The sequence below is a fragment of the Giraffa tippelskirchi genome, chromosome 13, assembly GCF_054371585.1.
Source record: "Giraffa tippelskirchi isolate mGirTip1 chromosome 13, T2T-mGirTip1v1.2.pri, whole genome shotgun sequence".
Lineage (NCBI taxonomy): Eukaryota > Metazoa > Chordata > Mammalia > Artiodactyla > Giraffidae > Giraffa > Giraffa tippelskirchi.
The window spans coordinates 76,471,878-76,485,771 of NC_137287.1; the positions used below are offsets into that span (position 1 = coordinate 76,471,878).

Consider the following 13,894-nt stretch of genomic DNA (forward strand, 5'->3'; position numbering starts at 1 on the left):
TGTGAGTGTTCCACTGGAAATGTCCGATCTCTCGTGTGTGTCGTAGGGAGAAACGTTTACACAGCTTGTAGAATAAATTCAGGGGAAAATCAGAGACCCTGACTCCTCCCACCCCACTGGCTGTTCCCCTCTTATCTCCTCCCGTTCCATCCCCATCTCCCCCACCTACTCCGACACCTTCACTGTCCGTCAAAACCTAGAAGTGCTTCTTATAACCAAAGTTTCTGCTCTTCAGAAGAAGTCAGGGCAAAATGAGGTGACTTGAAGTGAACAAAGATGTTGAGGTTTTCCTGCGTGGGACAACTGCCCTGAAGGGGAAGCCAGAAGATGCTGAGCCTGGTGTCAGGGACACGCTGGCAGTGGCCCACGAGGTGGCTGTTACGCTGAGGCTGAAACCTGCTCTCTCTTACATGTCCGTCTGTCCAGTAATGCCTGGACGGGTAAGACAGTATTAGGTGTGCACAGACCTGGCACTTGAAGTCTGTTCCTGGAAAACTCTCTCTGGTTGCCTACCTTCAGACCTGGACATTAAAAATTCTTATTTTGCTAAATAAGTTAGGCTATTTTTTATTTCGCTTCTTTGGTTATTCCAGGTTCTTGCCAAATATCCTTGGACCTTTACAAGTAAAACTGTTTCACATTTAATTCCTTATTTTCCTCCCCCAAAGAAAACTCAAGAATTATAAAAATGAATTATACATATAGTGTTTTATCAGATAATAGAGGAACCATTTCCCTCAATCTGTTAATTAGCTCTGTACTGTTGACATACCTTTATTTATTGAATATAAAAACACTAGTCATAATACATAAATTTTCAGTGTAAATTAGTCACATCATTGGGAAACCATGTTCCAATTAAAGTTATTTTTATAAAATAACTTCCAGTCAACTTTCCATCCTGGTAAGATGTCCACTAATCACCAGCCCCACCCTTTCCTATACATCCAGTTACATCCCAGTTCATGACTTTGGAATATTTAAATTCTTGAGGTATAACTGGTATATATCTTTTTTGCTGCTACCATTAATCCCTTTCAAAGAACTACATTAACGGATTCCATTTTTAAAAATTTTGTACCTGGACCCTTCGTTTCTCACTTTACTGTGAAACACATTAGTCCAAATCAGAGTGTTCCTCAGAAACCTCTATTGCAGGATTTGACATAAGCGCATCTATTTGTGAAGACTGTGTAGTGGTTGTATGTGTAAATGGTGTGTGCGAAATATATAAATGAAGAAACAATCCCAAGGACAATGGGATATTTACTGACTCGTAGAATGTAAAATTCTAAGTCTTTTCACACAGCAAAGGTTTCATCTTAACCAACTCGGTTGTAGAATCATGATTTTTGTAGTTAACCTAGAAAATGCTGGAAATGTTCTGAGTAGTTCTGTGGGTTTTTTTTTCCTTGTCAAACCCATTTTGGTTTTTCCTCTGCTCTCTCTCTACTGCTCATTTAAGTTACTGTTACAAAAAGGTGCTGCTAAATGTAGGCCGTCTTAGTTAGTCTGTACTTTGGGACAATGCCACATTTGAACATGGTCTGCTCTGCATTCATGTCCAACCTTCACTGTCAGCTACACCAAACTGTTCAACAAGCCTGGTTTAACGTCATTCGTATCAAACAAATAAAGAGCTGGCTTCTGCACTGTTTACTATCAGTAGTATTAATTGCCATTTCAGGAGTGATTCTTCCAGCTGAACGTATGTTAAACGCTTACCTGCACTTCCCTCCTGTGGCTCATCTTCCAGGGGCGGGGAGGTCACGGGCTGCAGTCCCCTCCCCACGACTGACAAGTGCCAGCTTCCAGCAGGTCAAAGGTCTCCGGGGGTCTGAGCACAGCAACGTCAGCTTCCTCTCACCTTCATCCTTACATGTTCAGCAATTCTTGCCTCCGACGTTGAATTTTATTTTTTCCCTTTTAAAATGAAGATCTGATGATGGATCAGTTTAATTCCTCGCCCTTGGCTCAATGACATGATGCTGCTGGTCCAATCTTGTTAACAGGTCAAGAGTCACTCTGATGGAGACAACAGGTAATTAGATGTCTCTGGGTCAGTGGTTGAATTGTGGCTAAGTTATGTTTTTAAGTATTTGTACTTTACTACTCAAAATGTGATACACGGTTTTGAAGTAAAATGTACTCACTGTGGAATTTAAAATGCTTCTGTTTCAGAAATAACTATGACAACATTAAATATGTTAAAAAAAAATGTATTCGTTGTCCTCCGCATTTCCCTTTCTTCCATCTATCGTATTTTTTCTTAAATGTCTGCGTTCCTTAAGATTGAATGTGTTTTGTGTTCCAATTTGGTTGTTTGTTTTTTTTTTAAAGAAACCACTGGAAAATGTCTGTTAAAGGAACAAATGTTAACCCTATTTCTTATCTGTCGTTACTATTTTCAGTATGCAAATATTTTTCTTCTGTTTTGCCTGTACTGCTTTTATTTTGATGTTTGCTGGTATTAATCAAAACTTACCATGTTTGCTACGAGGCTCCTCCCCGACCATTTCCATCCAGCCTAGCACCTAAGGTTCTGCAGAGAGCTTGAGAAGGGATGGACTTTGGGTGTTTTAAAATCATATTGAAAGTTCCAGGGGTGTGCCAAGCCCTGGAAACAGAAGTACACAGGTCAACAGTGTTCCTCTTCAGACAGATGACACCTGCTGGGTATGAGGCAGAATGAGGGATGCAAAGAAGTCAGTTACATAGTAAATCTTAGGGCACTTGATGTGGTTTTTTTCCCTCCTTCAGTAAGGGTGTAACAGTGATCTGCTCTGAAGCTGTACAGAAAGGACAAGGTTCCTGCCTACCTGGGGGCAGGGGTCAAGAGCATGCCTAGTTCCCTAGGGTGATGTGTCAAATGCTGTGACAGGACAAATCAGAGGTCCAAGGGGTGCAGAGACAGCCCAGCCACAGAGAAGAGTGTGAAGAAAGGCTTACTCAGAGCAGAGGCCTCTGAAGATCTCACCTGATCCAAGACCTTGCATTCTTCACGACACAAGAAGAGTTTCGAGAAATTCCTAATACAGACCCTTTGTTGTTGTTGTTTAGTTGCTAAGTCATGTGCAACTCTTCTGCACCCCCATGGACTGTAGCCCGCCAGGCTCCCTTATCCATGGGATCTCCCAGGCAAGAATACTGAAGTGGGCTGCTGATTTTCTTCTCGAGATCATCTTCCCCACCCAGGGATCAAACCTGCATCTCTGGCATTGGCAGGCAGATTCTTTACCGCTGAGCCACCAGGGAAGCCCAATGGAGAACTGTGAAGGGGGGAGGGGAAAAAAACTATTAGGCAATTGTTTCCAACTATCCACTTTAAATGCCCAAAGGCTCAAGAATTTTAAGGTGATTCAAATTAACAAAACAGATATATTTAACATGACATGAGACAACTTTTAACCTATGGTGGGTATTTTAATAGATCTTATCTAAAAAGCATGTGGGATGAAGTGAGCCGACAGTTACAATCATTTTACAAAGGCAGTCCACGTATACTGGCCACTATGGGAGATGTCTGGTCACTTCTGTGGTTTGGGTGATTTCAGATTTGATGGTGAAGTGCTCTTATTTTATCTTGATCTATCCTAGTCACAGCTGCATGGTCTGGGTTGGTGCTCTATGGAGTTGGCAGGAAAACACCAAGGCCTGGCCACTTTCCAGCTCTCACAAGATGGTTTTCTCTTTCTCACCAATCATACTTCTAATAATCTGTATATTCCATTAGATGATAAAAGGTACCCAAATTCTACAATAGTCTAATTTTTAATCTACAGAGTTAAAATTCATTTTAGTTTTTAGTTTAAAATATGAAGGAAAAAGAAAACACAGTGAAGGGTGACTGTCATTTGGGAGTGATCCAGAACTCATCTGAAAAAGGGGTTGATATACCAAATAGTAAACAGAAAGTCAAGTAAAATCAGCTCGGTTCCTGGCACATGATAAATAAGCTACAGACTACACACCCTGAATTCTGAAGGAACTCATACTTAGGAACTCAGTAACAGAAAACGTGTTTTATAACCAAATACTGCTAATTTTATTCCTTTTGTTAAATCCACTCATTTTAACATTAAAAATGACTTGCATTCTTTACAAATTAAAACAAAGACCCCAAATGAAAATATGTTCCAGACATCAACAGGCACCTCTTTTTCTTTATACTCTGCTAAATCCATAAAGGAAAAATTTTCTTAAAAACACAAAATATAATCTCAATGCACACCCCACTCCCACCCCAACCCTCCAGCTCCTTTCTCTGTGAAGTAGAGTCTCTTGATTCCTGGTGGAAGAGCTGGCAGCCTTTTCTGTTTCTCCAGCAACCACGACATCAATCACATGGTTTGATGAGAGTTTGGTTTAAAAAAAAAAAATAACCACATGGCACACATTTGGAATTTTCATTTCTAAAGATGCTCCTCCTGTGTGCTTTTGCATTTTACAAATTTTGCTATGAAAAAACCTATACAATCCTTATTTGCCAGCCAAACCAGGTCTTCTACGCTGGCGTCTCTCAGAGAACCAATGTCACGGTCCAGTGACCACACCGCAGAGGGATCGAATCGCTGCAGCTGTTTCAACTGTTCAGATGACAGGCCAGCTCCCAGCATCCCTTCTCCTCCCACCTGTGGATCCTGCTCAGGAGAAGAATAAACACAGATGAACATCGTTGTGTTAGTGAGAGTGCCTGTGCACCATTTATGTTAAAAGACAAACTGAGTTGTTAACTACCACCAATTCCAGAAACAGAAAATTAAGTAAACACGTGTGTGTGTGCGTGCGTGCGTGCGTGCGTGTGTGCGTGTGTGTGTGTGTGTGTAATGGACATGCCGCTTTTCTGGATAATCAAATAGGATAATGGTAAGAGCAGTCCCTTGATGACTGAGCTCCTAGGATGGGCTTTATGCTCATCAAGGACCTCAACATGCAGAAGGCCTGAGCACCAGTCAGCAGCACATGGATTCCAGGTGCAGCTCTGCCACATCTTAGCTGTATGACTTTAGGACAGTAATTCACCTGTTTCCTCATCTACCAAACAGATAAAATACTCAGTTCTGAGGCTTAAATAAATAAGGTGGTATCATGCCTGACATACAGTGGGCACTCAGTAAGTGAAACATCATTATCAGTAACATCAGGAGATGAAAATTCAGCTGTATTTGTCAGACCCTCCCAAAGCTGACAGGAGGCATCTGAAAATGCCTCTCTCTGGTCCCTACCAACTAGATGATAAAAATTCTTTTTTGTTGCTTTTTAAGTGTACTAGAGTATTTAAAGAGATGAGAAAACTAAGGATGCACTGATTAGAAGAATAAAGAATCATAAGGAACTGAGTGATCTGTGCAAACCACTACTACAAAAATTCCACAAGCCTAACTTAAGACACCATTTCACAGATAAATGTTTATGTTACTGAAGGTACATTTTCTTAGGCTTATATCAGAAAACCTACTGTCTATGTAACGCATGGTGGGGTTCCACCTCTTGTAGTATACATTGAATATATATGCATACACACACACACACACAAAATTCAAGTGAATTCTCAAGTCTTCTTTTCATCTACAATGTAATTATCTTTATTTTTGAGTCTAGAAAGCATCTCCAGATTGCTTTCTAGTTATGTATCCAATTACTTACTAGTATTCTGTCCTGGAAAGTCTGAAGTTAAACGTCCAATGTATCTGAATTAATGTGAGCATTACTACAGATTTAAACCTAGTCTCAAACATCATGGGCTAAAAAAATCTAGTCATAAATATATTTTAATAAAAACCAGAACTAAAAAGCAGTGCTGAGTAAAAGAAAGTACAAGGGAGTTTTTTTCATGTTCTATATCTTATCTTAGAAACCAAAGGAAGAGATAAACCTGCACTATCTTCCCCCGCTTGGCTAGCCTTTTGAATCCCAGTTATTAAAGCCTGTTTGGGCTTTGATATGTCATGAGAAAAAATGCTCACCATTTCCCCTACCAGAAAAATACAGGACTGAGAGAGGGGAAAAGGGTTTTAGAAACAAAATTCCAAATAACATGAAGAAGAGCCACAAGTCAAACATGTATCAAAAATCCACCTGAGTTCTATGGTCATTTTAACACATTATTGACTGGGGGATTTTTGCAGAAATTAACACCTGTGGCTGGCAATTGGTTATGTAAGTGAATACTGATACATCTCCAGTCAGTAACATTTGGATAACAAAATACATATTAACACATCTCTGGTCAGTAAGAGTGAAGGCCTGGAAATCCTGGATCAGGATGTGAAAATTCCAGATGTTCCAGGAGCATCTGGAATGGCTTTCATCGGAGAAACCGCCTTGAGCTCCACACGATTTGTTTCAGGAGTTTTATGTGACGTATCCCTTCATGTAACTCTCTGGGTTTATCACTACGCTTACGTTTCCGTGACCTATCGGGTCACCCAGAGAGAGCTGCCACGGTCCTCACCTGGTGCTGAAGCTGAAGGCCAGGAAACGTCTCGAGGGCCCAGGCAACTTGTTCCTCATTTTCTGCCAGGGTGACAGTACACGTGCTGTACACCAGCACACCTCCCGGCTTCAGCAGCTCCACCGCCTGAAGACAAGAGTGGTCGGACCACGGGCATCATGAGAGCAAGCACACATTTGAAATGTATATAAATGTCTATGCAAAATAACATCTGGAAGTGGAACAATTTGCACAGAACATCTACTGAACGCTGGCAGAAGACCTCAGCCTTCTGAAGGGACAAGAAAACCTCCACATAACTGGGCAAAAGAAAAAGGCAAGATAATGGAGTCAGGACAGGCCCTGCACCCGAGGGAGAGAGCTGTGAATGGAGGAGGAGAGATTCCTGCACCCTGGCAAGCCCCCTTACTGGCGGTGGAAGAACCCATCCAGTCTGCAGAACCCGAAGAGGAGTGGCCTGCTCAGAAGGCCAGCACCACCCCTCTGTGCTCCTCAGTCTGAGATGTCCGTTTGCCGGTACAGCTGGGGACTGGGTGCGGAAGCGCGGACTTTGGAGACAGTCCCAGGGAGAGGCCTGGGGCTGGCTGCATGGGGACAGCTTGAAGAGGTGGCAGTGTGGCAAGTGAGGCTGCGCACAGCAGCAGCCAGAGCCTGACAGAGAGGCAAGGCATCGCTGTCGGGGGGCACCCAAGGAGAGAGGCAGAGAAACCATAAGAGCTGCCCTCCCCATGCCTGTTCCCAGGCAACAGGACGAGGGTCACACAAGCTCTGGGGGTGGGCACGTGCCACCAACACCACTGTGGGCTTCACAGGCAGGCCCAGGCCACTACCGCCGCTGAAAGAGCTGTAAGCGGGCACCGGTCACTCCTCTGCCATCCCAGGAACGAGCAACGGCCACCACACCTGCACACTCGTGACGAGGGGACAAGGGCCAGCACACACTGAGGAAAGAGGCAACAAGTATCCACCCCCTCGATTCCAGATAACACAGAGGAGTAGAAGGACCTGACCTCTCTTCCCAAAGAAACACCTAAACCACAACAAACTGCCAAACACTGCCAACATAAAAGGACCGGAACCTGCCAATAAAGATAGTCTACTTCCAAAGACAAGGAGGAGGCCACAGCGAGATGGCAGGAGGGGCACTTTTGCAACATAAATCCCATAACCACTAACTAGAAAATAATTATATGGCAGAGGTTTTCCCACAAAGTTTTGAGCATCACGTCAGGCTCCCCAGTCTGAGGGTCCGGCATCGAGAGGAGCCCCCAGGACATCTGCTTTGAAGACCAGCGGGGCTTGAATGCAGGACCTCCACGGGACACAGGAAAACAGAGACTTCAGTCCGGAAGGGCACATGCAGATTTCAGGTACACTGGGACCCAGCGCAAAGCAGTGACTCCACAGGAGCCTCGGCCGGACCTACCTGTGGGTTGTGAAGGGTCTCCTAGGGACACAGGAGTTGGCTGTGGCTCCCTGTGGGAGCAAGGTCACTGGTGGCAGGGACCCCCAGGGAATACCGATTGGCATAAGCTCTCCAGGAGGTCTTTTAGCACCAAGACCTGGCCCTGCCCAACAGTCTACAGCGTTGGAACATCTCAGACCAAACAACCAGCAAGACAGGAACACACAGACTCACCACCCATCAGCAGACGGGATGCCTGAAGCTATACTGAGCTCACACACAATATGACATGAAATAAGCCCAACAGAGAAAGACAAGTATCGTATGACATCAGTTATGTGTGGGATCCAAAAAAATGATACAAAGGAATTTACGTACGAAACAGAAACAGACTCACAGACTTCAAAAACAAACGTACGATGACCAAAGGGGAAAGGCAGCAGGGAGGGATATACTAGGAGGTGGAATTAACATATATATATTACTATATATATAAATACATAATCAGCCAGGAACTACTATATAGCACAGGAACCCTATCAATATTCTGTAATAACTTACATTGGAAAAGAATATGAAAAACAGTTGATATATGTATAACTGATTCACTTTTCTGTACACCTGAAACACAACATTGTAAATCAACTGTACTCCAATATAAAATAAAAAAGGACGCATGGAGTCTCACGTTCACAGCAGCACTATCTACAACAGCCAAGGCACAGAGGCAACATCAACAGAGCAAAGGATAAAGAAGATGCGGCACGTACATACAAGTCAGATGTCAAAAACAAACACAGTTACCAAAGGGGAAGGGTGGAAGGGAGGGATAAATTAGGAGTCTAGGATTAATACCTTGGAAAAGACCCTGCTGCTGGGAAGGATTGAAGACAGGAGGAAAAGAGGACGACAGAGGATGAGACGGTTGGATGGCATCACCACCTCGATGGACATGAGTTTGAGCAAGCTCTGGGAGTTAGTGAAGGACAGGGAAGCCTGGAGTGCTGCAGTCCATGGGGTCGCAAAGCGTAAGACACAACTGAGCGACTGAACTGACTGACCGGGACTAATATACACACACTACTATATATAAGATGGGCTTCCCAGGTAGCACAGTGGTAAAGAATCCACCTGCCAAGGCAGAAGGCACAGATTAGATCCCTGGGTCAGGAAGATAACCTGGAGAAGGAAATGGCAACTGGCCCCAGTATTCTCACCTGAGAAATCCCATGGACAGAGGAGCCTGGCAGGCTACAGTCCGTGGGGTCATTAAAGAGTTGGACATGACTGAGCAACTAAACAGCTATATATATAAATAATCAACAAAGACCTACTGTACAGCACAGGGAACTCTGCTCAACGTTATGTGGCAGCCTGGATGGGAGGGAGTTTGGAGGAGAATGGATACATGTATATATGTATGGCTGAGTCCCTTTGCTGTGCACCTGAAACTATCATGACATTGTTAACTGGCTATACCCCAATACAAAATAAAAGGTATCGAAAGAAAAATATGATTATTGAAAAAAAACAATGTTCCAGACCAGATGCATTTCATTAGTTCGGAGATGTTTCAGCCCATCTGGATCAAGACTTTTCCCAAATATGATCATTCAGTTTCATGGGTTTAGATACCATTTTTATGCTGAAAATTCACCATTTTCAGGTGGACTCCTTTTTGATCTCTGTTCCCATATATTCAACTGTTTTCTCAATATTTTTCCCATCCCACACTGAACGCCTACCTTCCTCTGAAGCCCCCCAGAGAAGGATCCCCGCATCCTTCCTGGGGTACAGGCCCCAACCCTGGATCATCTTTTAAGCCTCTTTCCCTCATGTTCCTGTCCATCAAGTAAATCCTCTTGACTCTACCTTCAGAACAGACCCAGAAGTCTCACGACTCCCACTGCTGCCATTCTGCTCCTAGTTTCATGATTTTTTTTCACCTGGATTATTCCAACTGTTTCCCACCTGCTTCGTTCCCTGCCCTCCTCCCATCTATTCTCAACACAGCAACCCAAGTGGTGCTTTTAAAACTGCCTCTTCTCAGTTCAAAACCCTTCCCTGGGAAGTTCCCTGGTGGCCAAGTACTCTGCACTTTCACAGCTGGGGCCTGGGTTCAATCCCTGGTCAGGAACTGAAACCATGCATGCCGCAAGGGATGGCCAAAAGAACAAAAAACCCTTCTGGTATTCTTTGTCATCACCTGGAGTCAAAGCTCACGTCCTCAGAGTGGCCCTTGCAGCCCTGCGTACATACAGCAGCCCCTCGCAGCCTTCCCCTGTGTGCCTGGCTTGTCCTGCCTGAGCCCCATCAGCCTCTGCAGTTCTGGCAGGTGTGGCCCCCGACTCAGGACCTCCGCAGCAGCCCAGACAGCCTGCCCCTTCCCTGCAGGGCTTGCTCCCTGCACATCATCCGTGTCTCTCTGCTTCCACTCTGGGTGCCCCCTTCCCCAGCTCCTCTCTTCAGTGCTCCATAGGGTCACTCCTTGGACACACAAAATCACTTACTCATCTCTCTGTTTATATTCCTCCCCAGTTAGAAATGCAGGTAGCACTAGTGGTAAAGAACCCGCCTGTCAATGCAGGAGATGTAAGAGATGCAGATTCAATCCCTGGGTCAGGAAGATCCCCTGGAGCAGGGCACAGCAACCCACTCCAGTATCCTTGCCTGGAGCATCCCATGGACAGAGGAGCCTGGCAGGCTCAACTCCATGGGGTTGCAAAGAGTTGGACACAACTGAAGCGACTTGCAAAGCACAGTACCAGTTAGAACAGAAACCCCACGTAAGCTTTGATAGACCAGTACCAATGAGTTCTTGCGACTGCTTCACACAAGAAAACTGTGTTGTGATAAAAATTGTAAAAATTATTGTGACGATTCATTTAGCAAAAAGAGGTGGACAGAAGGGTTTTCTTATGTATCAAAACTTTTTTGTAATTATGTCATCTATGTACCAAAATAATAAATAAATTACTTTAGTTGGAAATGAAAAAAAAAAGAAACCTCACGTAAGAGGGCAAGGGTTAACTATCATATCATCAGCACCTAGCACTGTAGCATATAGGAGCTGCCCAGTGAGTATTTGTTCAGGAAATAAAGTGTAATATGAAAATGAACCTGTCCCAAATAATTAAAGCTTCTTCTTTTTTTTTTTAAAGTCAAAGTGAAGTCGGTCAGTCGTGTCCAATTCTTTGCGACCCCATGGACTATAGCCTACCACGTTCCTCCGTCCATGGGATTTTCCAGGCAAGGGTACTGGAGTGGGTTGCCATTTCCTTCTCCTAATTAAAGCTGCTTCTTTCAAATCCCCAAATTTAAAAAAAATGTTAATGAAAATCTTGAAAAAAAAAAAAAGCATGTATTATTATCTCTTAACCATAGTACACTGATCAAAATTTAAACTTTGCCAGCTGCTGTTTGAGCATATTACATGGCTTTTCTCAACAAATCTTATCACTGCCAGAGGAATGGTTACTGTCTCCAGTGAGGCAACCCCATCTGGTGAAGGCATCCGCCCCATTTCTCAATCAGGAAACCCAGGTATCCAGAATAACTGATGAGGAGACAATGTATCAACAGTCTCAACTCCCACCCTCACCCAAAGGCTCATGTGCTGGATTTTACTTTCTCTTGCACATGGTCAGCTGCTCCTTGTCACTAAGACCAACACATCTCCTCCCAAATGGCTTCTTAAAATGCCTAAATGAGCTGAAACAAACAAAAAGCCAAGTCTCTTAAAACAGGGTCCTAATTTTTTATCCTCGGCCTTCCCTGGTGGCTCAGTGGTCTGCCAATGCAGGAGACGCGAGTCTGATCCCTGGGTCAAGAAGATCCCCTCGGGAAGGAAACGCTACCCACTCCAGTATTCTTGTCTGGGAAATCCCATGGACAGAGAAGTCTGGCAGGCTACAGTCCATGGAGTCGCAGAGAGTCATACATGACTTAACGACTAAACAACAAGAGCAACAAAAATTTTACCCTAATGTCAAAGTGGGTTGTAGCTATAAGCAAAGCTTCTTTTTCTCTGCTTGCTGTTTTAACTTCCAGGATGTGTTCTCTCAAGACCATATAGAATAAAAAGCTGAAACAATCCACTCCCAGTGCCACTTCTGGGTAGGAAAGGAAACACCAGGAGTGCTGAAGAGAAAGGCACTCAAAGACAGCTTCAGGGAGGGAATCATCGGAGCATATCTGCTGTTGCTGTAGCCTGTATGTTTGTAATTAGAGAGCTGAGAAGAAATGGCAGGACTGTCTTCGATCCAATACTGTCTGCATCCTGGGAAATCCACTAAATCATGTTTGCAAGGCTGAGAGAAATTCTCACGTGTTTTATCAGGGCCTCCTGTGAAACATCCTGGAGACCAGTTCGACTTGCTAGGTTTGCCTGGTCCTTCTACATCCTACACTGGATGCTGTCACGTCCCAATTTCATGACTGCGTTCACCTCTGTTGGATTTCCCACATTTAATTCACTAAGATGATTAGGAACTCTATTAAAAAGCTATTTATTTACCCACACGACATAAGGAATCTTAATTCCCCTTTCAGAGATGGAACCTGTGCCCTCCTGCAGTGCAAGCATAGTCTTAACCACTGGACTACCAAGGAAGACCCAAAAGTATTTTATTTTATATCCAAATGTTTTACATCAGTTAGTAACTCTATGTTAACAACCCTCTACTTTTAAGATAAAACAGAATGTTTCAAATTCATTCAGTGTCTCAGAGAAGAAATTCTACTACTGCCTGCGATGAGAGAATGAGTCAACATAAAGGAAGACTAGGTCTCTGGTGCTCTCTGTGTGTGGTATATATAAAATTTACCATTTTAACCATTTTTAAGTGTAAAATTCAATGGCATTAAGTATTAATACATTCACACTGTTGTACAACCATCACCATTATCCATCACCTAAACTCTTTCATCATTCCAAACTGAAACTCTGAATCATGAAACATTAACTCCCCATTCATCCTCCTGCCCCTTCAGCCTCCGATAACCTATATTCTACTTTCTGTCTCTATGAATTTGCCTTTTCTAGACACTATATAAAAGAACCACACACACCATTTGATCCTGTTGTGTCTGGCTTATATAATTCAGCATAAGACGTTCAAAATTCACCCATGTTGTAGCATGCATCAGAATTTCATTCCTTTCCAAGGCTGGCTAAAATTCCATTGTTTGTACAAACCACATTTTACTTATCCATTTATCTACTGATGGACACATGGGTTTTTCCCCACATTTTAATTACTGTGAATAATGCTGCTATGAACACTGTTCTTAGTCTTTAAAATATCAAACTAGGTCACCTTTCTTCCACAACAAAGTAGCATCACATACCACAGTGAAGAGTTTTCGTTGTAATGGCTGATATGACATCACTTCTTTCAAAGTCCAAGTACAAGCCATGTTTGGCCTCTGTCCCATTCCACTGCAGGGAGCATCAAGAAGAATTCGGTCAAAAGATTCTGGTAAGAATGGAGGTTCTCCTGTAAAGAAAATTGTAAACATATTTGTAGAAGGGCACAGACAGCTCCAGCACTCTAGGAATTCCACCAGAGGGCTCCAGGATCTTTCCATGCTGTCCTGGGGGGTGAGGGTGGGGGGTGGCACAGAGAACTTCTGCAACTAGGAAACCTGTCAGTCGGTGCCAGAACCCACCCTGCTGTCCTATAAGGGCACAAATACCACCCCCCAACACACACACAGGGAAATCTATCAGCAGGTGCTAGGACCTGCCCACGGTGTCCCAGGAGGGCACGAATAGCTCCCCTAAGACATTTGCCCAGAAGATGGGCTGAAACCACAGCTGAACCTCAGGGGCTGTGTGAGTAAGAAGGAAGAGCTGAAATCTCTCCTCACAGCTGCTCAAACTGCGAAGTCACATCTCTGTTGACAGCTTCCTAAACTCAGCACCTACAAAACATCCAAAACTGCTCCTGCAGCTGGGATGGGTCTGGCTCTAGCAGCCGTGGGTCCAAGACTGAACCAGGAAGAGGCAGAAAATAAGAACAGACCAATTGTAA

General features: G+C 43.8%; 1 protein-coding gene across 11 annotated transcripts in view; it reads right to left on the reverse strand.

Annotated features, from left to right (window-relative positions):
• Nucleotides 1–4,021: 4,021 nt before the first annotated feature.
• The window catches only part of NSUN6 (NOP2/Sun RNA methyltransferase 6), a 153,148-nt gene continuing 143,275 nt past the window's right edge, over nt 4,022–13,894 (reverse strand). For all 11 annotated transcript variants that reach the window (XM_081553791.1, XM_081553787.1, XM_081553792.1 and 8 more), the window contains 3 exons: nt 13,209–13,357; nt 6,455–6,580; nt 4,022–4,640 (listed from right to left, as the gene is read on the reverse strand). In XM_081553791.1, the coding sequence (XP_081409917.1) occupies nt 4,413–4,640; nt 6,455–6,580; nt 13,209–13,357 (503 nt within the window). In that variant the 3' untranslated portion in view covers nt 4,022–4,412. The remainder of the gene's footprint in view (nt 4,641–6,454; nt 6,581–13,208; nt 13,358–13,894) is intronic.